The 27,631-nt window shown below is 44.7% G+C and overlaps 1 protein-coding gene across 5 annotated transcripts in view; it reads left to right on the top strand.

The window, feature by feature from the left end:
• The window catches only part of TRAF3IP1 (TRAF3 interacting protein 1), a 71,905-nt gene extending 44,574 nt beyond the window's left edge, over nt 1-27,331 (top strand). The window contains exons 14-16 of one of the 5 annotated variants that reach the window (XM_067298651.1): nt 1,301-1,524; nt 7,523-7,603; nt 27,222-27,331. In XM_067298651.1, the coding sequence (XP_067154752.1) occupies nt 1,301-1,524; nt 7,523-7,603; nt 27,222-27,246 (330 nt within the window). In that variant the 3' untranslated portion in view covers nt 27,247-27,331. Of the gene's footprint in view, nt 1-1,300; nt 1,525-2,440; nt 2,508-4,405; nt 4,497-4,530; nt 6,533-7,522; nt 7,604-27,221 lie in introns of those variants that run through there. The other 4 variants (XM_067298653.1, XM_067298650.1, XM_067298652.1 and 1 more) reach the window with 4 other exon arrangements.
• Nucleotides 27,332-27,631: the final 300 nt, after the last annotated feature.

Below are 27,631 nucleotides of genomic sequence, written 5' to 3'. Positions count from 1 at the left end.
AGGAGAACACTGTTGCAAGCAGGTCCAATGAATGCCTATGGTGCCTAGCACGGTAGCCGAACATGATGAGCTGTGATGCCTCTGCATCGCCAAAAATAGTGCCTTCCAGAAATCATAATCCTCATTCTCTATAGCTTAGCATGACCTTTCTTAGGGTTGTTATGCAATATGAATTGCAGCACTGTTGACTTAAACGCCAAATCCACTGAGACTGGAGGTTCATGTGCAGAGCTCTAGTCAGACCCAGCGGTACTCCAGCCTTGTCCTATCGAGTGACCAGCCCAAATGCGCAAGGGGAAGATGAATGGATGGATGTGTGTATTTGATATGCACAATGAACATGCTGACAGGCAGTAGCAGTTCACAGAGGTGCTGGGGTGGGGAGGCAGGTGAATCGGCCAAGTGTGCAGCTGCACTTGGTCAGCCCAAGACAGAGAACATCTACCTCAGCTAGGTGTTTCTCTGGCTGCATATCTCGGCTCTCATTCTGTAGCTGGTCCTCCTGCTTAGAGCAAGTCTGGCTCCTTTCTATGGCTTACCTCTCAAGCCATGTGGTGGGAACAGGGAATGCGGCACTTGATTCTTGTTATTCTGGTTGTTTCTGTGTTGAAGAGTGGTTGGTGGAGGAGGTGAGCCTAAGCCTACCTACTTTCCTTAGTGCAGCGGTCTGTACTTTGCCTTCTGCTTTGCAGCTGTGCTTTCCACAGACCCCTCCACTGCTTTGGTCCTTTTATGTGACCTAACCTTGGGGCAGTTCTTTCTCTGTGCTGTCATCAGTTTGGATAATTTCAGCAATGATTACACTTGACATTGGAGACTGACATACGCTGTTTATTGGATGCTTACTTTGTACTTGCTCTATAACTGTTGTCTTGAAATGCCACGTGGCACATGAGGAACTCAGCCATGAGTAAGGATCGAGCAGAGATGGGTTTGCTTCAGAGCAGCAGCTTGATAACAAAAGTATTTTTGGGTATTGCATGTGTGTTGAGAGTTTCTGTTTAATGGTGCCATATTAGGCCACAAAAATTTGCATTTCAAGATACAGAAATGCATTGAAATAAATTATGAATGAGGAGGAGGTTTTCTTCCCACCACCCATTGTTTTGGGAAAGATCATGCTGAAAACATCAGAGTGAGGTCACTTATGGGATCAGATATTAATTGTACTTTTATGCAATCCTGATCTGAAAAGCAATTTAATACTGCTACTGCTATTACACAGTTATGTTCTAAGCAGACACTAACAGACGCTTTTCCTAATTTTGATGCTTTCCTTCTTATTCATCCTTTGTATTAGGAGAAGCCTTTTGTGTCAGAAGCAGCTAGGAAGAAAGAGAGAGACTTAGTAGCCAAAGAAATCGAAAAGTTACAGGTCTCTATTCAGACACTGTGCCGGAGTTCCCTTCCACTTGGCAAGATCATGGATTACATTCAGGAGGACATGGATGCCATGAAGAACGAATTGCAGATGTGGCGGCACGAGAACAGACAGCTTGCAGAAGCTCTGCAGAAAGAGCAAAGGTGAGTGTGTTCAGGGAAAGTTTGATTTTTTTCTCTTAAGACAGGTTCCTGTTTTGGGGAGAAGGGAGAGTTTTACTCACCTTTAAAAGTGAATTTGTCATCTGTCTTGTTTGCTTTCTGGGAATTTTTTTGCAGTTTGATTTTTTTTTAAATTCTTTTTAAAGGAATTTTCAGCTCAATTTCACATAATGTATGTGACAATAGAGATACAAATGTTTGTGTGAGATGAGAGAACTTGGCGTTTTGTTTTGTTTTTTTCAAAAATGTATAAGGAGTAATGAGGGGGAACACTTCAGAAGAAAAGCTAGGTTTGGAAGGGGGACTAGTAGTGGATTCCTAAATCACAACTTGCTCTCTTGCAGCCGCAGAGATTACATGCCATAGAATTCTCTGTATTCTGTAGTAGTGTTAATAGCATGTATTGTTGTCAGCTTATGATTAGAAAACAACATTGGAAAGCCAGGAGAGTGAAGGTGACAAATATAATTTAAGAAGCAAGGAGGTCAAACCTAGAAAGGGCTTCCTTAAGCCTTGCTTGCCTCACCAGTGTGTTTTTTTATTCTCCTTGGAAACGGAAATTGCCTCCAATTTTATGTCCTCAGATCTTAAATAAGAGCTAGATGTCTATCTCCTTGTATTAATAATCAATTTGGATAGTTTTGCTGCTCACTGAAATGACATGCTTGGTTTATACAGACGAAAGTATGCCGCTGAGTGGAATTCTTAGCTAAGTCCTGTCTTGGTAGGCAGTAATGTGCTAAATGTTAGCAATTTACTGTTGCTGGCTTAGTCCACAGGCTGGGGTGGGAATTAGGGCTTTGGTTCACATATAAGTTTCAGTGATGTTAATTCCTTGTAGCACCTTCACTATGTGGCACCTTCTGCCCCAAAACCTTGGGAAACTTTTAAATTCCAGTTGACCTCAGAACACAACGCCCCTGCAAAGAGAAAGGAAATGGCGCTTGACTTTATTTTATGGTTGGAGAAACTGAGGCATTGACTCACTTGCCTTTGCAAAGAAGGTCCCAGCCACCTAACAACATAAAACGAGGCTCAGGACTTCCCCCAGTCGTGCTTACTCAGTGAGTCTACTTCGGCCTTGCCAAACAAGTCATTTACCGTTCAGCCGTTTTCCCTGCACTGTGACTGTACATGCTTAGCTGTCTTCTTGTGTCTCCTAATTTGCCAGACAAATTGTACTCTGGACAAGACTATATCCTTGATATTGGTGCAGGAGAGAGGGAGTGGGAGAAAGGAACTGGCCAGCTGATTTTGTTTGGGGATTTATGTCAAACCAAGCTTTGGACAGCTGTTTCATGAGAGACTGCAGACAGACTAACATCTCTTCATTGGAGTCACTCAGTTCCCTTTAATAAGCTAAGACTGCAGCAATATATTCCAGCACTCACAAAATTTAGTATGAAATCCTAATCAGATCATTGTAATGCTATGGCATGTCAGATCCTTCAGGAAAGAATTACACAGTATCAAACATGAAGAAGACAATGTTTCCCATATGTAGTAGAATTTGGATGCACGTCTTTGTTTTCTTTGCTTCTGCGAAAGACAATTGAAGGATCCCATTGGGAAAATGTTAGTGCACTTTCCAGTGGTACTTTTGTGATTTATTCTAATGTGGTAGAAAGGAAGGGAAAGCTAAATGGTTTTGAGATGTAGACCTTAGCTAATGAGTTCTCAAACTGACAGGGTAATTCAGAATGACAGTACGGGTAGTTCAGTCCATCACTTCCCTGACTGTTAGGCGTTGCTGTAGATCAGCAAAGCACTAGGGAAAGGGGCACGTTTTTTTGAAAGCCAAACAGCCCTGTTCATTTAAAATGCATCAGGGTGCTTGTGGTTTATTAGCGTTGGATTCCCTTTTATTAAATTTTCTATTAGCGTGGGATTGCCCGCTCTCATTAGCAGCTAGTGATGGGTCAGTTCACATATACCTCTGTCCTTTCTCAGATTTCTGCCTGTAGTAACTTGGTGCTGCTGGCCTTAGTGTCTTGTAGGAAATAGCTGGTCTTGGGCACTTTTCTTTCCCAGGTTTATAAGGCGCATCGCTGCCTATCGTCTTTTCCAAGTTCTTTTTGAGTGCTTTTCTTTTTCTGCACCTTCTCTTTCTGTTTCTCTGCCATTTTGCAGTTGGATACAGCTTGCTTTCCCAGAGAAGTAAAACTGAGTGAAAGTTTTCAAGATAGGTGGCTGGGAGTGGGTGGTCAGGCGTTAGCCTTAGGGTCAACATAAATAAGCAGAAGTGGCTCCAGGACTCGTTTATCTTCTGATTGGCAACAGCTTTGCTCGTGTTTTCTGTCCCAGAAAGAGTCGGTTGAGAGAGCTGGCATCTTGGGAAAAGTAGTGTTAAGCCCCTGGTTTGGGGAAATGCCTAAGTGGGAGCCCGGATCAACTCGGCTTGTGGTTGAACTTTCTGAAGCTCACTTGCTCTTCTGCCTTCTTTTCCTTATGTCTAGACTCTTTTTACTTTATATTTCTTCATCTCCACAATGTGCTTCTCTCCTTAAAACTCTTGTGGTGAGGCCTATAGGGAGGGCGGTTACCGTGTGAGTTATGGTAGGACCCAGGGGCCCCAGGAGAAGGTGGGTATCCTGTTGTGCTATATCCCACACTGTCAAACACCAGCTAGTCCGCGTGCCAGGTGGTTGCAGCTCTTGGCTGAATAAAATAAAAGAAGTGGTTGACAGATACACAGTGCAGGATGAAATAACTGCAAAGCAAAGAGATTTTACTGGAAAAGCAAGGTTAGCCAAGAACTTACTGTTTACTGTTGAATTGTGGGTGATCTCTCCTGAACAATATTCTTCTCTGTCCATGTTGTTAGCTTTGCCTTTGTGCTTATTCTCAACTTTCTCTCTTTCAGGAAGGGTGGGCACAGCTTAAATTCTTTGCAAGCTTCCAAGTATTGAATCTACTTTCTTCAAGGCATAAGTAACCTAAAGCAGCATAATGTTTCCAGTAACATTATGCTCTTTGTGTCTCTTTCAGTATCACAGACAGTGCTGTAGAGCCCTTAAAAGCTGAACTGGCTGAACTGGAACAGTTGATTAAAGACCAGCAAGACAAGATCTGTGCTGTAAAAGCTAATATTTTAAAGAACGAAGAAAAAATTCAGAAGATGATTCTTAGCATAAACCTGTCTTCAAAAAGGTGAAGAAGAGAACAAAAAAGCATTGGGACTGACTGGCATTCCTACCAAATAAAAACAAAATAGCAGAGAAAAATTAAGATATGCCGTGTTCAAATATAAAATTGTTAAGGACCAGAAACCTAAACAGTATATGAAATCCCATTATTACATTCATCTTTAGAGGTTGATATTGCCCAGGATAAAATTATATTTATTTGAGTACACAAGTTGCAGAGCTATTAAAATAAGTTGTTTCTTTAGATGTGAACTGTTGTTGCTTACTTACTAGGACTTTGCAGCCCACTTTTCACCCCTGGCCTCTTCAGGGCAGTTTCTGAGCCAGCCCTCTCTGCATCTGTTTCCTCTCCTCATACCCACTGAGGTTACTTTTGAACATGCTGTCAAGGAAAAGGAGTTTTAGATATTTTTTTTGCCCCCTTAAAAACTGTTTCAGATCCCTGCAGGTTAGAAAGTTCCATAATCCTGTTCATTATTTACAGGTCTTGTAAAGAAATCTATAAAAGAATGCCTCGAGATCAAGAAGGAAAGCCTTGTGTAGCAGGCAGTTCTTTGCATCATTACAAAGATGATGTCATGTTTTTAGAGCTATCAGGAATCTTATTAGGAACCATTGAAAATGCAATACGAGCATCGCCATGTAAGGGAGCAAAAGTGTTTTATCTGTGCAGGTGTTAATTCTATTTTTATTGCATATGTTCATTTGGAAAGGATTAATTTAAGTACCCATTTCCTCCCCAATGCATGTTCCTGTAACTTTTTGTATGTGAATAATTTCACTGATTTTTTTTTTTTAAAGTTAACTACAGATGTCTGTACTATTTTCCTACTGACCTCTTGAGTGTACTGCATTTTAAAGTCCAGCCGCACTTATTCCTAAATCTAAAAAGCATATTAAAATAGACACAACTATATGGTGCTGCACTGAGCGCAGAAGGCTTTACTCCCCTGCAAGGCTATTCTCTGAAGATTTTTACAATGTGCAAATACATCTTCTGTTCCCATGTTGTTTGGATTGTATAGAAACTGGTAGTGTCCTCTTATTTTCCTTATTTAATTGGGAAATCTTTTTTTTGTGTGTGTGTGTGGCATCCAGACCTTTTTAAATACAATTTTAGTGAGGGCTCTCAAGTATGACTTAGTTGGCATAACGAGAGAGATTTGTTTGAATAAATCTCACCTTTTGGTCCTGTCATATTGCTGCTTATGGAGACTTTTAAGGACTTGCTGAAAACTTTAGAGTAGTTCAAAGCAGTGTTTCACTCATCTAAGCCCAATGAAAACAGCTGCAGTCTAAATTGTCTATAAAAAATTGTGTGGGTATGCACTTGTTTGTTAGCTTTAAGTTATTGGTTCACTCTTTTCTGGATTCATGTATTCCCCACTATGATGAGTTTTGGTGTGATATTTTAACACAGTTGAATGGTTTGAACAGAATATTCATTTATCAATAACTGTTACAAATACCACTTTGTTTTGCTTTTCGCATGTAGTATAAGCAAAATCATTCATTTGAATGCTTTCCCTGAAAACTGATGTGAAAACTACCAAGATCTCTGATAACTTAAAGCAAGAATAGGCAGAGGAATCCTAGATAAAGTCTTGAGTTATTCTGTAACTATATCCTGTATGATGCTTGGCAGTTGGGTATCAAAGATTAATTCTCTTGCAATATATTTCATGCCATAAGTCCCCTGCAGTTCTTCACATTTGCTTAGATTTCTTGCTTTGTATGTAAATATGGCTAGGACTGTTTTTGTAGAAATGTATAACAAATACACTGTAATGTGAGTGTAACTGTACAGAGCATCAAATTGTATCATAAAATTATTTTTCTTTTATATAAAATCATTAAAAATGATTACCTATTTTTCTAGGAAGTGATGTGTTTGCATTGTAAAATTCACATTTTAAAGTGGATACAGAACAGTAGCAGTATCTTTTGAAAGGGTAGATGGGATACTTGGGGGAAGATTTGCTTCTGAAAACTTTGTTTTGAAAACTTTTTCTAACTTTGCTAGAAAGCTTTCTGCTGGGAAACATTGTGAGAATTCAGCTGACCTGACACTGATGAGCCATTGCAAGAGAGACTAGCATGTGTCAGAAAATCTACCAAATGGATAATCACGAAGTAGCTTGAATGTTTAGTATGCTAAGTATGGACATTTAAAGGGTTTTGTATGTGTGTTTGTTTAAATGAATGAGGAAGTGGGGGAGGATTACTTTTTATTTTGCTTGCTGTGGAGTGATCTGGGGTCAGGCCTGAAGGTACTTCACTGCAGGACTTGGGACTGTGACAAACTCAGTGCTTAAAGTGACTCATTTTCTGAGCCCAAAGCAATCAGCAGTTCATTGCTTCTAGGAGGAGTTACATCCGAGCTTCAGGCACTGTAAGGGCGGGATGCTTTGCTGCATGGGATTTTGGTGGGGGTGGAGAGAAAGTAGGGGACTTGTGAAGGAATAAGATAAAGTATTCTAAACTGTATTCTTAACTGTCCATGACATTATGCTCTTTGCTTTTGAATTGTTGCCTCAATTTTTTTATTTCAAAATTTGAACTTAAAGCATGAAGCAAAAAAGTCAGTCACGTTCTGAGTAGAGTCCAGAAAGGCATGACTCCTGCTAGTGTGAAACTGCAACTCAGCCCTGTTCTGCCGCCCTTTCCTGCTCACGTAGGCTTGGAGCCTGTACACTGTGCTCCAGGTCTCATCACACATGTGAAGGAAAAGGGCTTCAGGATGTCCAGCAGAAACCCCAAAGCACAGAACTGACGGGGAAAGAATGGGGGCTGATACGAAACAGCTGAGCAGTTTGAATGCTTCTCCTTTGCAGGGCTAAATTACTTCATCAGCTGTGGGGGTATAAGCGATGCGATTTCCACATAATCTCTACCTTCAGCTTTGGAAGAAGCAGGTGAGTAGAAGCCACTGGAGCTGTCACTGCTTAGCATGCCTTGGGACTTGGCACTCGGGTGTCCAGACCCGCTCCATTCTGGAGTGGTGAAACTCTTGACCGTTGATACCTACCAGCTCTGAGGTCTGTGCTTGGGACTTAGAAAGATTTTGGGGGTGTGGCTGGTCCCTGCCGATCTGTACAATTTGGTATTTTGGCAGGTTGGTATACTCTTGTGATGTTCTCCTGCTGCTGCTCAGAGCCAGTTGAGATAGCAATGCCTATGGCTATGCTTGATTTGATGCAGCAGCTGCAGGGGCCTAACTTGGAAACACAGAGACTGTCATCCTCTGTATTGACAGAAAATGTGTTGCAGTGCCAGCCTGACGTGAGGAGAGAGACAGGACTGGAGCTGCAGGAAAGCCCAAGTGCCCATGCCTGCCTGCCCTCCCTGCTCCTTTTAAATGTCTACATCCAAACCTACAGGTTTTGTTTGGATTCTTCAAACCCCTGCTTAGCTGGTGTGTGACCCTGTGGGACTCTAGTCCCTAGGTGCTTCGGTTGTCACTGCTGGAAGCCACCCTTTAAAAGTGCCTAGAGACTTGTTCTCAGTCCCCTAGCTGTTGTGAAGACCTTGGTGCCTCTCTCATGCCCCTTTCACATCCACACACAAGGTTTTCTCCGATGTGGTTTTGTTGGACCACATGCTGGACTGAGTTGGTCAGGAAAAGCAGTAGGAGGAAACCTGTTTTTACCCAGTAGCTCAGTGTTTTAAGTGTTCTCTTGGGAGGTGAAGTGGCTTCAGCTCTGCCCTGGGTCAGAGGGGGTTTAAATCATGACTTTTCCTTTCCTTTAGCTACTCTATTTCATGATGTTCCCTTTACCAGTACCCCTCTTTTCATCTCCCCCCTGCTGATGGAGGCTACGTGCTCCTCACATGGTGACAAGAGCTATGCATTAACCTGTCCTTGCATTAGAAGTGACTGTCCCTTGAAAAGGGGCAGAAGGTATAGTGCTCATCGTTAACCTGAGACTTGGAGGTGCTGATTCAGTTCCTTGCTTGCCACAGGCTTTCTGGGAGACCTTGAGGACGTAGCCTGCATCTTCAGGCACCCATTTTCTGTTAGTGAAATGGGGTGGGAGTTCTGCTCTGCCTTGCTGTGAGCCCAGGTATATTCCAAATGGGGGCTATAAACGTACCATTCAGTAGGCAGAAGAAAGGGAGGGAGGAACAAGCTGTCTGGGACAGAGACATCTTTTTGTTCTCTGCTTGTGTGACTGCTGTTAGGAAGGATCCCAGCCCCTGGCTGCTGCTCACAGTGATAATAAGTAATAATAACACATTGGCTGCGCTCCCCAGATAACTGTTTGCTTTCTGCATCATATATCACTTTAAAACAAGAATCAGTTAGTGCTAGGGTTTAATGACATCTAATATCTCCTGCAGTCCTAGCTTGCTCTTTGTCTAGATTTTTTGCTTTGCAGTGTGAAGGAATGAAAATAGTGCCTGGGAGCTGAGGATTGTTTTAATTTTAAAGGCAGGTTGAGGATGCAGCACCTAAAAAAGCAAACAAACATCTATGCCTCATGAAGGGGAAAGGAGCCTCTGTGAAAACGGATAGGGAAGAGTGTTTGCGTGTTTGTGCATCTGCCTGTGTTTCTCTTACACACGATGCTTTGCCTGTGCACTGAGCTTGCATTTTACCTTGTGGGTGGTTCATTAGCAAGGGAAACTTTCTAGCGTGGTGGTTTGGGGTTTAAAACCCTTACATTGTCAGGACCCTTTGGAGCTAATGAAAGCTGACAGTTCTGGGAGGCAGAACTTGTATTTCACGACGTGCCTGACATTCCTCTCTCTCTTGTGCAGGTCGGGAGGTGCCTGCCAGCCCCTCTGGTTTAGGGCTGGGGAATATTTCTCAGCCGAAAAGGTACAGCTGTTGTCAGGATCCTGAAACACAGTGGCTAGCCAGCAAGCGATGCAGGTTGGGCAGCAGGGCTGGGACTTCCCCAGATGAAAAAGACTCAGGTCCAAGCATCAGGGACAGAGGAGCCTGGGAGAGGGCAAACAGTGGGATGAACTCAAATGGGGGCTGCCCTCTGTTCTTTGCACCTTGCCTCGGGTGGGCTGTCCCCTCTGAGTTGATCTAGGCACTAGATGGACTTCATCTGAGGACATCGATGAGTTCTCCAGATGTTTAGACTGTTCCCTATGGTGGGAATGGAAGAGGCTTAGTTCTGTCTCTGACAGTGCAGGCTGAAGGGTTGAGGTGTGTGAAGTGGGACTTGGCTGGAGCTTTAGTGTCAGAGGGTCCAACTGTGGTCCAGAAGGCCCCCTGCTCACCTCACCCCTCAACCCCAGTGTCACGTGGACCAGGTGTCCCATGTCCAGATACATTGGCCATGCAGGCTTATTCTATATTCAGCACATTACTTGGACGTTCTTCATTCACCTCATTGTCAGGTTGAGGTCAAAAACAGGGCAGATGAATTGCTCCCTAGAAATGCTAATTTCTCTGTGTTGTCTATAATACTGGCCTTGGGCGGAAAGCTCAGATAAGGCTATTTACTTCATTGGTGCCTAAAGCTAAGAGATGCTTCTCACCCATCTATGAGTTACAAGTCCTTCACTCCCAAATAACTACAAAATCAGGAAAACTATCTCATAGGGGTGTTCTCACCATGAAGATAGATGCTGTGGGTAGCAGGCTCAGCACACCCCTTCTGCCCCGAATTCTCACTCCCCACTGGTATCCTCCAAATGGAGACAGCTTCTCTAATTCAAACAGGTCACTTAGTGGTAGAATTCACTCTAGTTTTGGTCCTGAGGTGACATTGTCCTGCTTGGAAGCAGGTTTAACACTTTGCCTTGGTGCATTTTGCAAATTAGCAGTTCTTGCCGGAGTCGGCCCTTGAGTCCTTGTGTTTCAGCCTTGGAGGTGAATGCTGTGTGGTTTGTCTCTTTCCGGACTGTGGCTCCAGGCTGCCTGCTGACTCAGGAAGTCAGTGCTACCACGGTTCACATTTCATTATCCTCACCAGCCTGGGAACAGGGAACACCAACATCATTATTTTTGCAGTGAAATCTAAAGTTCCTGATCATGTGTGTGCAACCCAGGACATGCCATCTCCAACACAACCATGGAGCACAGGTCCCTGGATCAGGTCTGTTCTGTGTGTTTCTTTATTCCTTTGACCTGGTGCCTGACCTTGCTATAGTTAACCCTGATTTGGCTCAGTGATACTGGGTTACTGTGCTGTTCTTGGGGATCTGAAGACCAGATGGAAACAACTTCTGGCACAGAGTGCTAGTTGTGCTTGCTAAGCCAGGAGGACTGAGGGAGGGACACGCTGTTGCTTCCTTCTTAGCCTGCCGTTGCTTTCAGCTGACTCCTCAGTGCAATTTGCTGTATTGGATTTCTTCTTTTATGAAGTCAGAATAGTTTAGAGACCTCAAGGACAGTCTCTTGCCTATTGGGTTACTTCCCTTGAGCACATCTTGGAACGTAAGGGGGGAAATGCCAATTACTTTTAAATGCTTTGTAATTGCAAAGCCATAGCAATATTTCTTTGTCTGTAAAGAAAAGCCTGGCATTTGTAAGTCTGCCAGTGCCTGTATGATTTAGGGGATGCAGTCCACTGAAACCTAATCGAAACTGGGCTCCCAAACAGCTTTGCTTTAATAATTAAAAAGGCCCAGGCATTTACCAAAGCACCCTGTGTCCATCCACTGAGGAAGCAACCACCACCTCTGACATTGCTGCCAGGGCTGCAAAAGAAGCAGGTCAAAACTGTGTCTATGTAGAGCTCGGCGACCACAGGGCTGTGCTACCTCCTACAGTACAGGGCTGCATGGGTGTTTTTAGTGCTTTTAGAAATTCTTCCTTCTCCACTAGTAGACTATGAGGGGGTGGGCTAACACTGGGACCTTAGACATTTTAGGTCACTGCAGCAAGATTCATCTGGACCCTGTCTCAGCTGAATTAGCACTCCCCCTCTTTCCAGAAGCTGAACACACATGCAGAGGTGAGCCAGTCTAGTACATGTGATGGGCTCAGGAGCTGCCAGCCCTGGAATGATTTGCAGCTACCAGGGAGTGACAGACCCATCCTGCAACACCCCAAGATAGCTGTCCGGAAGGCTGAGGCGTGCCTGTTCGAAAATGCTTCCTGCTATGTTTTGCAAGAAAATATTAAGGAATAATACTTCCTTTTTCCAGTGAGAAATTTAATTAGAAAGAATTAAAAGATATAGTTTATAGTTTAATTTAACGTGATGAAAAAAGGATCAACTCCCTCGCCCCATATCCAAATCCCAACCTGAGATGATGGCAGCCTGGCCTGGAATTATACCTGACAACCGCAGAAGGGAAATGCTTACCAAGAAGAAAAGAGAGAGAGAAATTCCACTTCAGATTTATGACTTGCGAAGCAGAGGTTGCATGGGTTAGCATTATTTTATGCTGGGCTGGTCCCACAGACTCAACTTTGTTGTGTGTCTGGGAATGGGCTGAAAACTGGTTTTGTTAGCTGCTTTCACAGGTCACTTCTGTGCTCAGGTGCTATTTTGGGGCTCTAAGGCTTTGGTAGTGTATAAATAGTGAAGCATGTGTTCAGATATGCATGGAGCATGCATTTGTCCCTGCAAGATGGGGTGCTTCCATTCCAGGCTGTTTCCTTTTTTAGGCATTTATTTGGATTGTGACAGTGACTGAGGAGCATCAATGGGAAACAAATGTGAGGTGAGGGCTGGCCCCTGGGCTACTGATCTGACAGGGTTTTTCCCTCTGCCACGCTCAAGCCAGCTCAGTGGCAAGTTTTGGTGCTGAGTCCTGTGAGGGAAATACTCCACATGTCTTAAATGTCCCCCAGTCCAATCTTTCTTCTCCCAGGCATAGATTTTTAAAGCAAATGTGTGCTCTTCAGGGGAAGAACCCAGATGTGACTTCTTCCTTTAGGATCTTTGAGACTCGTGGCATAGAGCAAGGCAAGGGAGCTTTCCACACCTTCTGAGCCCTCCCAACCCTGGTGTTTTTACACAGAGGTCACTTCTAGGGAAAGCTTGCACATCTCAGGCATTCTTCCCAGTTCTCAATCTAAAGGCATCGTGGGACACACAATGGGCATCATAGGACACATGGGAAGAGGGTGTTGAGCCGCTTTCTGGCCTGAAACTTCATCCGAAGTGCAGCGCTGGGGATAGGATTGTGGAAGACACAGCAAAATACAAATGCTGCTTGTAAAAGCACATCCAGCCCTCAAAGAGAGGGACTGCACATACTACGTTCTTTTAGTCATACTCTGCCCTGCACTGGATGAGGTGGAGAAGCCAATGGTGCTGTAGAAATGCCATCTTCTTTACAGCAGAAAGCAGTGCCTCAACACAGAGAGCAAAAGCCTTCTCCTTGAAGCCAGGAGAAAACAGTCATGTTCTGCAAACAGGTGTCCTTCTACGAGGAAAACTGGTGTTCCCACACAGTGGAAAGTCTCATGACTGAAAATCCATCAGGAAGCAGATTTTTATCTTTTTGTTTTTGTTTTCAATTGAAATACTAAGACTTTTGAAGAAGTGGAAATCTCTTTTAAAGAAAAAGTCCTGGTGGAAAGGCATTTTGGGGTTTTCTCTTTTTACGTTCCCCCCCCCCCCCCCCATATGTGAAAAGACCGAGTAATTTCCCAGGAAGTGGTTAATGTGAGCTGGCCTTGTGGAGGGACAAGACAGGTCAGGGCAGAACTGAGCTGTGTTAACTGCAGCTGGTGCCTCACCCTGTAGGTAATGAGCATCCAGAGGTGGCAGAACAAGGGAAGGGGATGTCATCTCCCTGTGTGCATGGGGCACTGTTTAGATAACTCCCTTCTGAGAACCAGGGACAGATACAATCCTGCAGGTTTGCAGGGCAAGTGCTGAGGCGTGGTGCTTTTCTGATACAACCCCCAAGTTGAGAGAAGCACAAGGCAATTCATTTTCCTTTGAAAAATAGTCCACATGCGCAGGGTGTACCAGGACCTGCCTTCTCTCTGTCTCCTGCTGAACCACCTTTAGAGCTCCATTGCTCTGGAAGGGAATGGCCCTTGGTTTCCATCCGGTGTAACTGCTCCTGTTTGAAAGGCTAATTATGAACGTGAATTCCTCCCTCCTCAAAAGGCCAGAAAAGCCAGTCCTAGTCCCGCATGACCGTGATATAAACCGAAAGGACTTCTATTGGGTTAATGGAAAAGACATATTTTAACAGAGCTGTTTTTGTTTCAGAAGACTGACCTGGTCTAGAAGGAAATGGATGGGAAATGGTACAGGCAAGCAGAGCGAAGGCGCTGCACAGTATCTCTCAATTCCTGGGCTCGTAGCCTAGCCACAGGGACTGTTTTCTGGCTAACAGCTTTACATTGGATTAAACTGGTGACAAGAGGCGCTTACTTTCTTCTGTACTTTCATGTTTCTCTGCTTTTTGGAACGGTGTCTGCTGATGCAGGAGACCAATTGTCGGCTGTGTTTGGGAGGAGCTGGGGATACATGGTGTATTGCAGAGCTGTCTGGGAAGAAAGTTGTTTGGATAAGAAGTAGTTGCTCTGAGCAGGAGGTTCCAAGCTGGTCTGGCTTTAACCTAGGGAGAGAGAGGAAGTCTTTCTGTCCAATTCAAATAATCTTGGAGGTACTTCCAGTGCATGTTACAAAGCTGGAAAATGGAATCAACCTGAGGTAGGCACTGTGTCATTATCAGTGCATAGGAACAGACAGGTATGAACCAAAAGTGACGTTAACAGACTGTGAACAAGCAGCCTAAACAAAGAAATGCTGGACATTTTCTCACCACATCCTCCTAAAGAAATACAAGCTTACTCTATAACCATTTGCACCATGTTTTTTTCCTGGAGAGGAGGCAGTGGGAAGAGAAAGGGTCCAAGATGGTCCCCTTTACACTGCCTGAGTGATTTCATTGGCCATCATAGATATCATGATGCAGTTCTCGTTGTAAGGACAGATGGGAAAGAAATGAGAGATGTGGTATCCAGCTACTATAATGTCTGAGGATGCAGAGAGCAAAGAATGATTACTTCAGCATCTTGAAGTTATCTTGCGAGTCTGATGACCAGACATCAGATGAATGACATTAGAGATGAGTAGGCTTGATGAAACAATGGATGATGTTAACAAAGCGCTCAAACATGTGGTCGTGTGCATGTGTAACTGTGTACTTAACTTGCATCATGGAGGGGGGAAAGGGAAAGTAAACCAACTGACAAGAGTGAATATAAAAAGGCCATGCTGGATTCCTTTCTTATGGCCTTTGTTTGCATGGATAATAGAGTCTGTAAGTTTGGGCAACAGGAACAAAATGCTTGTAAAAGTAAGTGATGGTAAATGTATATGCGGACTTGAGAATGCAATGCTGTAATGGAGCAGTTTTGACTTTGCCTCAATATTGACAGAAATAGCTAAAGGCCTAGTCACCCCACTGGTGCTTGTATCTGTAAAGTACCAGGAGGTAGTGGGAAGTGGCTGCTCTGACTTTAGAAAAATGTGAAGCTATGCAAGACTCACATATGCAAGCTCTCACATAGCATATCTGACTCCAGCCTCTGCTGGAACAAGCTGAGACCTCGTTTCCTGCTTGCACTGGTTTTATAGCTGTGTTGGTTTGTGGTCACCCACGGCCTCATCCTGACTGATTCACTGCCTAGTGCAACACACACATCTGCAGTACCAAATCCTTGTGGCGCTTGTCAGAACTGCAAACTCACACCTGGCTCTTTGTCCATTGTCTCTCCAGAGATTCGGGAGGAGGAAGGAAAGGATGGGAGAGGAAAGAATTGCTGCCTCCTAAATATCAGTAAGATCTGGAATTCTTTTGCACCTGATACAGAACTTGTCTTTCTTTCAAGATGTCTCTTACCGTGTTGTCTTCTGCAGTACAAGCCAACTGTGTTTGGATTTTCCTCTGCGGTTTTTACCAGAGGGATTTTCTTCCTGTCCTCCGTTTAGCATCCTCTGCAGTTTTCACTGTTATGCTCACCTCTTGCAGGCCGGTCTCTTCAGTGAAAAGTTACACTTGCAGGGGGAGGAGAAGAGGACTGCAAGGAGGGATAGATATTATTTAGGTTGGCCAAAGATGCATAGCCCTTCCCTGGGGCGTGCAGCTTGATGTAGCAGGAAGGTTTATTTGTTCTAGTCACACTAAGAGTTTTATTCATGCTTCTTGTTGCTCCTGGCAGGGCAGGAGCTGAATAAAAGTACCCCTCTGTCTCAACACTTTGGGCCTTCAGCGAACAGCATACTATGGGTCCAAAGTCCCAACAGGAGAAGAAAGCGGGATGCACCAAGAGACCTAGCTTCTCATATTTGAAGTAGCACCCAACAGTGCCAAAGAGTGGCCTTAGTGAGGGAAAGTTGCTGAGAGGGGAAAAGAGTGGGGGGAGATTTTCTGATAGTAACAGGTTTTCAATGTTATGGAGCTGTGGCTTTCACGATGCTCGGGTGGAGTGGGACAAGGCAGAGGAGTGCAAGAAATGCCCCCTCGATGGCCTCAGCACCATCCCATGGGGTCCTGGTGGCTCTAGGGGTGTCTCAGCTGAGGGGTGGCTTGCCCCGGAGGCAAACCATTGAGCTGGGAGGAATTCATGGCCCTCACAATGGCTAGTTAGTACTTTGCATGGCAGCCCAGCACCCATCAGGTAATTTGGGGGGAAGGAGAGGTGTTCTCCTCCAGTTTTAGTGCTCTCTGGATCTCAGCTTTTCTTTCCTATTCCACAAAAGTGTCAAGAAAGGGCTGGTTTTATGTCTAACTCTGTTAGGCTGAGGGCTGTAAACTCAGAGCCTGTGTTAATAGGATACTTGTCTTCAGAAGCCAAAATGGAGGGTGAGAGACCAGGGTCTCACACAGCTAAATACTGTTCTATTGTGCTGGGTTTTATATATGCTGGTAGGAGTGATCAGAAGCTGTGTGGGAATGTGCATTAAATGTGTTATTATGTTAAAATGTCACTTTCTCAAGTATCATGTACTGTATTTGCACGGGGCTTGTGGGCTCTCAGTATGCAACTGTGGAGAGCAACTGGAGCACAGGACCACCCGAAGACATCCAGCTGGTTCCAATGTAGTGCGGTGGAGGGGAGACAGCCCCGCGCTGCGCTGGGGCGGCCCACAGTAAAAGGCGTGCACGAGCTTCCACTGCTGGCCTCGGCATCTGCATCTGCTGCTGTCTGGGCTGGCTCCGCTGGTGGCTGGGCTTAACGGGAAAGCCACCGCATGATGCAGGGGAGAGGATGTGCTTGGAGCACTGCCTGTGAGGGAATGAGCCCCTCTGGAAGGGGTTAAGTCCTTCCTGAGCTCATGCAAACAGTGTGGTTTTATGGTCACACAGGACTGAGTCCCAGTCACCTGCTGGCACTTCTGTGCAGAAAAAGGGTTGGGGGAGTGGGAGGCTTTGCTGCACTGTTAAAGGCCCCAACATTTCTGGAAAACATTGGGTTAAGTGAAGATTTCAGTGCCCAATTAAGGCTGAAATTCGCTGAGAAGAGAGGGGAGGTTTTGTGTGAGGCATCTAATGCCCGCTTGAGTTCACTTCCAGCTCACTCCCAGAGCCTGCTCAGAAAATATGTTCTCAATTGTTTTATGCAAGTGCAAAGGCCCCTTTCTCATGTCAAATACTTAAGCTGTGTTCCTGCTATCTCTTTGCCTCGCTTACTTTGGACCTCCACATCTCCATATAGTCACAGTAGTTGCTCTGACCGTCTCCTGCAGCTTGGCTCTCTTTTACACTCTTAGACTTGTTGGCAAGGCTACAGACACACTTCTTGATTGGGGAAGCCAGAAAGTCAAGCAGTTTTTGATGGAGGAGAAGTTCAACCACTGGTGCATCCAGTTGGTGATAGTCCTATTGCTTGCTCTGACATCTGTGGGTGGTAAAGACCACTAGCAGATTGTGATACTGCTGGCGCAGTTTAAGAAATTTTCCTTTTCTGAGCTGTATCTTCTCCAAAGCTTTGGGAGATGCAATCAGAGTTTCTCAAGAGTGTTTCCAGACTTAAAAACCATGATTAATCAACATTCACCTGTATGTTTATTTGTGATCAGCTGTGACTCCTCTGGAAGTGGTTATCTTAGAGGTCTTGAGACTTTTTTGCTGTAACAGGAAAAGAAGAGGTGCTGGGTATAGTGCTAGGCTTTATCTGGCCAGGAAGGCTGACATTTCTGCAGACATCAAAGACAGGCAGCCAAAATCTCAGGATTTGGAAGAGCAGCTTATTACTGGAGTCATGAGGCAGAAATCCTGGAGTGGGCCTGAGCCATCCTTAGAGAAATGCAGAAGAAGCTGTTTAATGAATGCACCATTAATTCACTGTCTTGCCTGGCAGAAAAGGTATCCAAAAAGACAATGTTGCTTGGTGGTACAGCTGCTGTCAAGTTGAAAGACTGTGCCAGTCCATCTTTTAGGAGAGTGGTTAAGCTGCCTCCTGATTCCTGAGAGCAGCTTTAGCAGGAGGCCAGGGACCATGTGCATCAGGTAAGCACACTGCAGGAAGGCTGGCTGCCTCGGCCAGCCTTGCTCTGCTGTGTTGTGTCTTTAGGTTTGGAGGTAGGATGGTCTGATGGGTTGGCTGGGACACAGGAACTTTGCAGGCAGTTCTGTGCTGCGCCCCAGCCTTAGTGTGTGGTCCATGAATGCTCCTGTCTCTCAGCACTTCTTTCCATTCCAACATCGATAACAAGGCTCCCTTTCTCCCATGTCCTTTTCTTTTGGTAGTTGCAAGTTGGACGTCTGGCTTTCCAAGCCAGGGCTTTGAACGAGAGAATGAATTGTGCCGTCAGAAGTTCATTTGTGGGCCTGACAAGTAGGGCAACTCTTCGGGACAGCCTGTACAGGGCAGGAATAGCAAAGGTAAAGTTTTTGGAGCCAGCCAGACCCCTACTTTGGGGTTGGGACTGTTCTGTTTGTCATATCTGGGGCCCTGGAGGTGGCTTGGGACCAGTGCACTGTGGTAATAGAAATGAGGACAAATTCAAATAAGACAAGTGATATGTTACTTTTAACACTGGGGAAAACAGAAATGGCTTGGTGAAGCTGAGACAACATTTCTGGAGCAACGTAAGGTCTTTTTTTCTTTTTAAACAATTTCCTGATTACTTTGACCGCTTGATCTTACAGCCTGAGTATTGCCCTGGTGTTATTTCTTTGCATTTCATTTCCTAAGACGTCCTGAAGAGCAGGGAGTGAAAAATAAAATAAAACCTGGCATGTATTTTACAAGCTGTGCTGGCTTCTCCCACAGACCCTGTCAACCCTTTGAACCGCAGCTGTTCGGATAGCTGAGGTCACTGAAAAGGCTCCTACTGATTTCAGGGGGCTTTGAATCTGTCCCGTAAGTAACAGCACTGTGGTGAGCCTGACTGAAAGGCCATTTCGGTGGTAAAGCTCCCACTAGTTCCAGGAGATGTCGGACCAGGCCTGGAGAGGCTTGGTCACAGCTTGGCTTTTTCCTCTCCTGGCAAAGGAGCTACCTTCATCATGCCAACCCTGCGAGTCAGAAAAACCAGGCGGAAGCCCCTCCTAGGAGGGGATCCTCAGGGCAGCATGCCAGGGAAGGGGTCTGTGGTTGTCTTCTCACACCAGGTGGGACTGCAAGGCCTCATCAGTGTTGCTGGTGGAGAGGGGACTGCAGGACGCCACCATCCCCAAGTGCATTGCTGGGATACAGTGGCCCTATACAGCTTGTGCTAATTCCGGGCTGCCCTGCCTTTGCTGCGGGCTACAGTGCAAGCTAGCAGAACTACATCAGGCTGCCTCTGGGCACATGCCATGGCCTGTAAGTGAGGGAATGAGCAGCACCATATTTTTGAGACTTTGGGGTGGATCACAGTTTTCAGTCCAAGGCCAGACTTCAGTCTTCTTCCTCCAGTGCTTGTGGCAGCTCCCAGGCACTAGATTTTTCCTTTGAGCTCTCAACAACAAGAAGTGTGGTTAGAATTTTTTTGAATGGGGAGAGTTTCTTGCCCCAGGCCAAGCTGAGAAATGTGGAATGGATTTGAACCAAACTTCTTTTTTTTTTTTTTTTGGAATTTTATTTAAAGAAAAAAAAGGGCCTTGGGCAAGAGCTGAAGCATGGAAAATTTTATCCCAAAAGGTGGATGCTTTATGAAATTATGAATGTGTGAAAACAGGTGGTTAAACTGAAATGATTTTACAGATTTAAGTACAGAAGGTGCTACCAAAAACCTGTTATAAATCCAGGAGTGAACTCTTCTTGAAAGGCAGAGGTACAAGAACAGGCTATCATCAAGTAACCTGAACAGCTACCAAACCCACAGGCGGCTCCAGAACCAGTAAAGAAGCCAAGCAAAATGAGAAGAGGTTTTCTGAAAGGTCAGCAGAGGAGCCAAATCCAGGCCTGGGTTTCAGTTTTTAAACTCAGTCTCAAAAACTACACCCCAGTGATTGGTATATCTGGCTCGGACAAAACTTACATGCAGCACCTGATCCAAAACCTGCTCAAGTCAATAGCGAGTGTTCTGCAGATTTCTCCTAGTGTTGGATCAGAGCCTTAAACATGCAGCCAGAAGGAAAAGCTTACCAGTGCTGTGCTGCAGTATGTTGTGAGGAGGAGGAAGGGCTGGCACTAACTGAGAGCCAGGATTACTGCTCTTTGCTGTGAAAACTAGTGGATGTACTGCTGAAGGTGGGAATAAGGTCCTGGAGAGAACAAAGTCACGTTGAATCTGGAGGTCTTTAGATGTGAAAGGGAGGATGACTCAGATCAGGAGGGAAGGCTTTACAGCCATTGTTGGAGTCATCATAACTACAAGGACTAATTGCATCAGTGCGTTGTTGTGCAAGGCACTGTGCAAACCCAAGGCAGGAGGGGGACCCTGTTGACTGGATGGTTTGAGCAGAGCGTACAGCTGTCATGTTGTCCTCTTTGTTATGACTGTGAGGGTAGCGGAGCACTGGAACAGGTTGCCCAGAGCAGTTGTGGAGTCTCCATCCTTGGAGATGTTCAAAAGTCATCTGGACATGGTCCTGGGCAGCCTTCTTTAGGTGACTCTGCTTAAGCAGGAGGGGGTTGGACTAGAGGATCTCTAAAGGTCCCTTCCAACCTCAACCATTCTGTCATTCTGTGACTGTTTCTACTGGAGTTGGGGGCCTTTGAAATCAAGAAACACCTCTTCTGGGAGGATTCAGTAAAAATAAATAAGAAAATACATTTGCTTGTTCAATTAGTGAAATGTTCAGTAAGTGAAAGTCCCCTTTCTGTGGATGAATGTGCCTCCATGTGTGTGTATATGCCATAAAGGTGGCCAGGATACTTAACACCATTTTCTGTACTGGGATATTGTGTCGTTTCATTCTTTTTTCATGTGTCCTTGACAGAAAGGCAGGACCCCAGCACCTTGCCTTGGGGAACCTAGTTCATCCCAATGGTTAGCCATGGAGCCCCGCTGACAAAACACACAACTGAAGACTGTCCAGCTTTGCGTAGAGCTGATGTTGCTCAGCAAGGACCTGCCAGGGAATGAGATGTACCATGCCTGTTCCGATGAAGGAGTTGTCTGACTCCATTCTATTTGGCCTCAGCCCACTGGGGTCCTCCCAGAGGGCTGCTGAGGTTAGCTGCGGGGGACATTGTTGCTCTAGCTTAACACCTCACTCCCAGCTTTGTTATTAATGTGTGCTCAGGTACTGCTTTTAGGATCTTGGTTGTTAGGAATGAGCTGATTTCTGTTGTGTTACTAAAATGTAAGTGTGATTATGAAGTGTTATGATATATGGTCTGTAGAGTTTTACAGCTGTGTCTTAAAGGGCTCATAGCAAGAAAAAAAAATGGCTTAAACTGGAAGCCAGGAATACAGTCAAATTAAGGAGTACAATGGCAATGCTAATTAAAACCCCTTGGAGAGAAGTGGGGAAGGAAATGACCTAATTCCCAGCACTGTGACAAGATGGTCATTGCCCAGGGACAGGAACAAAGAAGAGAGGCAAGCCAGAAGCTGGAGAGACCAGCATGGGTTATAGGAGATCAAACTCTTAACTTCTCCTCTCTCCCAGGTGGCAGAGGTGGTGAGTATCCTTGCCTTGTCAGAAGAGCCAGGAGTGGCATACCAGCCCTGGAGAACTTGCCTGTTGCCTGAATGATTTGGTGCATGGAAACCACTAAAGAAGACCTCAACCAAGATGTAGAGTTGCAACCTGCAGCACTTTGTCCTTTTTCTTTTCATGTCAGGCAATAAATCTTTTAACAAGCTGCAGAGGAAGCTGGTTAAAGGTGTTCCTCTCTCTGTAAATCTTCCTGTGGGAGCATGGGTGCAGCCTACATTCCCTGCTCCAGTAAAGAGGAGTGCACTCGCAACTTCCTGGAAAGTCCAGCAACCAAGACTGTTGGTCCTGGAGACCATGGGCTCTGTAGGAGTCTGCAGGGTATTCCTCCACTGAACAGCAAAGTCCTGTCTGTAGGCATGTAACCAAGTTTCTGGATTGTAGACTACAGTTTGCTTTGGCGAGCAACAATGGAAAGAGAATTTGAGATTTAGGGGTTCTTTTGAGTCTCCAATAGACAAGGCATGAACAAATTCATAAATGAGCACAGCATGCACGAGAGCGAAAGCTGGAATCTTGTCTTTACTAGCAAAAAAAAGAAATGCAAGGTTGCCTTCTTCCTGAAGAAGCAGATTTTCCTATGTGCTAATGAGATAAAGGAATCTATTTTTACCTGTGAAGTCACAGAGACCCCTCTCAACTTTGTCTTCAGTCCCCACGAAGCTGAGGTTTCCTCACCAGCCTTTCCAAGCAGGGCCTGGTTCTACCATCTCATTTTGACCCAGAGTGGTTGTTCTTATTTGAGGCCCAGGCAGAGGTAGCAGAGCATCCATTGGACAAGGAGCTGTCCCACCAGTGGAATTTCTCTTTGTGCCCCCAAGCCTGGCAAAAAGACTTTCCCAGAAAGCATGAACCTCTAGCATCCCTCTGAGGTCAGTATGAAACCTGCTGCAGGGGGATGGGATGTCTTTCCATTTCAGCCTTGGCCCTCACATCCCTCGGGGATCTGGAGAGCTCCAGGCCGTTTATTCATTCCTTGGCTCCAAGCTCAGCTTTTTCCTTCAAACCAATCCCACTGGAAAGTGTTTAGGAACTGCGTGCCTTGCTGTCCTCCATTTCATCTGCTTGACACAGTATCTTCCATTCTCTTTGACTGTTAGGAGTTAATTAGGTAAGTTGATACTTTCTGGTCATAGCCATTACTTCAGTACCTCCTATGGTGAAGATGCAGCCTTACAAGATGACTTCAGGTCCGCCATCCAGTTTTTCTTAGACCTAAGTAGGAGCAGATGAGACTTTTTTATGTGACACCACTCAGTTCGGCTGCTGATTTACACAGCTCCATCCTGGTTAGTCCAAAATCCAGATAAATTTAGATCAGACATAAAGTCCTGCCAAAGTCTTGCAGATCAAAGCAATAGGAGTAATGCCATGGGAATGCGGTTACATTCACTGCACTGGGATGTTGGATTCTTCTCCAGTTCTGCAACAGATTTCTGTCATCTGGAGCAGGTCAACTGTCTTCCATCACTTCAATTCAAGTGAGTAGCAGTTTATAGCACCGTATTTGTACATGCTGTAACACAATGGAGCTAGGTCTGGCAATAGTGCAAATAGAGATTAGTAAGAATAACAGAGTGGAATTAATAGTGGCTAATAATGACTAATCTCTCCACGTGTTGGAGACTTGCTTTCTAACATGATAAGGTATGATTGTCTTTCTCCTCCTGTGTTCTTAGCCTATAGGGTATTCTACAGGTTTCATAAGTGTATTTGACAGTGTAAAATGCCACTCCACATTTCATGGTGTTGAAAGGTTCACTTCCATGGAGGTAAAAAATGGTCTTTACAGACTAATTTGTGGTAACGCCCTATCTGTCTCAGCTGAACCTTGAAAATAACCCATCACCTCAATGCGCAAGCAACCAGGATGGGTTTTCACGGCTGGTAAGGCTGATCCACCCTACCCTGCATACGGAGAAAGCTAGTTTCTTTATATATTTTTTCCTATATCTAATAACCCAATCCTTTTCCTCTGTGTTCTGGAACGATGTAATTTGCAAGGTGAACAAAACCTCATAGCAGAAAGAGCTGAATGAATTCACTGTGAGCGGATCAAACCTACTTGAAAGAACCCTTGCTACATGTACTTCTCTTAGTTAAATGGAGGAGAGGAAAAGGGAGAAGGGGGACATTTCTGACAAAGCTAAGCTAAGCATGTAAGGTTAACAATTAACATGGTTAAGTCCTCAAGATCAGGACTTGATGGTAGAATATGAAACGATATATGCAGGCCCCAGAAATGAGGAATTTAAGGGTGAAAAAGAGACTGTGGGCTGGAGTTTCCAGCTCTCTATGTCACTTCCTGGGGGAAAAAATAAACTCTCAAGTCTGATCAAAACCCTCTCTGGAGGATACACTTCTTGGGAACTAGCTCTTTGATGACTGTGAAATGCATAAAAATTTTGCTCTTCTATCTGGGAAACTAAAGTCAAGCCTGTGCATGCAACACCAATGTGTACACATAAATCAATGCCTGGAGTGTCCATTAATGTAAGGTGCCTCCTTTTTGGGGGCTGTGAAGGAGTCATCCTGCAGACAAGATCAGTCAAGAGGGAGGAAGTGTAGTCCTGTCAAGATACAACTTGCAAATCCATTAGCAATTTCATTTCAGAAGAGATACTAGGATTTAATACAGCTGTCAGCATCATTCTTCAGGTCACACTGCTGCATAAAAGAGAGTGTTAGAACCTGGGACTTAAACTAAACAGATTTCCTATAGGAAACACACACAAAATTACATTGCTTCTAAAGTTACTTTTATAGACATTTTCCCTGAGAAATATTTCTCCCTGGAAAAATAAATTCACAGGATGTAATTAAAACAGTTATATGTGTACACTGGAATGGCCCCCTTTAAGTGCTTCACCAAATGCACCACTAAATAAAGGAATGAAAGCCAGCTTTGTTTAAATCTATTAATAACAATATGTATTAATTATAAAATGAGACATTGCTCTGTTAGTTTATGGTTATGAAAATAGCCTTTAATAAGGCTGAGACTGGAGTATTCAGCTTTGCAGTTGTCTGCATGTTAAAAGGGCTTTGAAAATAGACCATAATCTACTACTTTTACTTGTCGAACCCTGAGCTGATAAAGGCAGCGGGTATCAGATTCCATACCCCATGGATTGTGTTAATAACCAGGTGCTGCTGACTGTATTTTTTCTGCTTTTCTTGCCCTTTTCTTTGTTTTTAACTTTTGTTTAAAAAAAGAAACAACTGCATTGCATTAGAGTTTAGCTTCCACGCTTTGAGCAGCAAAGCATAAGAGGTTTCTACTGCTTTATCTCTGCATTGAGCAGGGGGCACTGGCACTGCCAGATCTGCCCAGATAAGTAGGCATGATACCTGCCCCTCACACACCCCAGGCCCCACCACCCCAGGCCAACAACGCATGGCAAATCTACTCACCCAGCTTTGCAAAGCTCCTGGGCTACAACAAGCCTTTTCTGCCTGCAGAAGGGTCCTCAAGGGTGCAGGGACAGCATAGCCTGGCACCGAGCCGGAGCAGGCTGTTCCCACGTGTGGATTCCTGCTTTTGGAGAAGCTTTGTGAAATATCAGGATGGGAAGGCAGCCTGCTTCATCAGTATTTATAGCCCAGTGAAAATGTTCTTAAGAGGCCCTTCTGTCCTCCTTCCCACTTCTCTCACCAGAAGGATTATGTAATGTGATACTCCTGACCTGTGGAAGGGATGTTGGTGATATTAAAAGTAGACTGAGATAGTCATACTTGTTAGAGATGCTTTTTGTGTCATGGCTTCTTGTGACATCAGCTCCTGCAGCCCATGCAGGTTTGGGACAACCAGGCAGGGGGCAATTGCTCTGCCATACGGAGGAGTGACTTGGAGGACCTAAGGAAAGCATCTGCTGAACTCTTCCAGGAGGGAATCAGCACCACGGCATGGGCACATCCCTGCCTGCACCTCTTCTCTTCTATGTGCTCCTTACATAGTCCTTTTCTTAATTTATGCTCCATTATACCTGATTGGGTACCTTTTATATTTCCTTCCATTAGTTTATTTTGCCTTTTATTGTTTCTTACTAGAGATACATGCTAAAAGCCAAAATTGCACCTTTATTCCAGAATAAAAATACCTACAAAATGTTTTTTATTGCTATAATTGCTGTTGCTATATTGCTGTCCTGATCACCAATAAAGCTTTTCCGTGTCCTTCAGTCACTACTGGGCATGTTTTCTGTGTCTCTCAAGTAGAGCATGGTGATGTTTCTAATGCATCTCTAGTTGAGGACCTCTTTTGGAGGGACTAGGTAAGACCTTAGGGTCATTTTGGTTAAAAGAAATGTTGCATCACTATGAGCACTTGCGGGAGGAGAGATATTGTAAGAAGCATTATCAGAGGAGTCAATGTGATTTTTTTACTGCAAGCTGTTTTTTGGTAACTGAAACATTTTAAATAGTCACGCCAGAGCCACTTCCAGTAAGAAAAAAAAGACAAAAAAAGCACAAAAGAGTGAACATGGGGTTGATCTGAAATACCTTAAAATAGAAACCCCTTCCCTGGGAGGGATTGGGAGCAGGGGGAGGTGGTTAAACGTGTGGAGTAAAGAGTCAATTTTCATTTCTTAATTAGCTCTAAACCCCATCACCCTGCCACTGTGAGTAAAAGCCAGGCCAGGGAATGCTGCCTGTGAATCGCTTCACAGCCGTTTAGCATCGCTGCATCTGAGCGGGGAAAACAATTGGGGAAATGTTTTATGTTCACACTCCACCTCGGAGGTAGGCCAGTGTCCAAAGTGTACTGTAAAATGCACAGGAATACTGCTGCTTGGAAACATGCTAATAATTCTTATACCCCCTCTTTCCAAAACGCACCTTTCTTCATTTAATTGTTTTAAAACCGCAGCATGTTCACATTACCCTCTATGGAAATCACATTTAAAAATTACTTTGTAGTTTCTTTTTTTAGTGTTAGGATTTGAGTAGGGGGGAGTTCTTGCTTTGTTTTGTTTCCCTAAATCCCCCTCGCCATAACTGCCAGGGGCTTCTTTTTCCCCTTTATTCTCTTCGGACTCAATTCAATAAATACACATCCGGCTCCTTTGCAGCCATAGTCTGGCTTAATGAAATTGTGTTAGGCACTTCCAAGAGAAGGATGTTTATTTTTCTCCACTGATTCGGTTAGACTGGTCCAGGCCTTGCGTGCTCGGAGAATCGATCTATAAAGAGACCCTTGTGATTGCAGCAGGGACACCGTGTCAGCCTGTAAGTGCCTGCACTCACTCAACACTGGGATTCTCTTACTTCTGAGATGGGGTGCGTGTGGGTGGCTGTATTTTCTATATACAATGCACAGAAAAAAAAGTTTACTAAGGGCCCAGTGTTAAGGTGGAAAAGTCAAGCCCTTGCAAGACAGATCTAGCTAGAGCTGTCTGGAGAGCAGGCTTAATTTGTCTGTCTATGTGAGTGCCTTATGAAACGGTCTACTATTTTTGCATAGTCCTGAGCTAGTGTCTTGTGCTTGTTTTTCGGTTGTGGCATTTTCTAGCTTTTGCCACAACTCACCACTTTCACAATGTGCTTTCTCCACAGATGTCCAACACCATGGAGATCCTGATGCCTGGTCCTGGCTGGCCACAGTGGCAAACTCAGAGTTCTTCAAACAGCCACTAAAGGAAGACAGAGGCCTAGATGGTGCTGCAGGGGAACTTAATGAACTTTTTATCACTAATAAAGGTTTTTGATTTTGTTGTTCAGTGATGGTAAGACTGAATTCACCTCCTCATCTGAGGCAGCAATTCTCTTTTGAGTCGCTGGGAGCTGCACCCTCAGGTCTGGATTTGGATTGCCCCAAATGTCTTGATGTTCCTATGTGACCACTTGGCCTCCTCAGAACAAGGGACGTTTTGCTTTTCTCCTACAATATCTTCTCCCCAGTGCAGGCCAGGCTGTGTCATGGGCTCCATCTCACAAGGACATTTCAGCTCCAGGTGTGATGCCAG

Source organism: Apteryx mantelli, chromosome 6, assembly GCF_036417845.1.
Source record: "Apteryx mantelli isolate bAptMan1 chromosome 6, bAptMan1.hap1, whole genome shotgun sequence".
NCBI lineage: Eukaryota > Metazoa > Chordata > Aves > Apterygiformes > Apterygidae > Apteryx > Apteryx mantelli.
The sequence above is the reverse complement of the archived record's forward strand: the minus strand, read 5'-3'. Positions and strand labels throughout refer to the sequence as shown.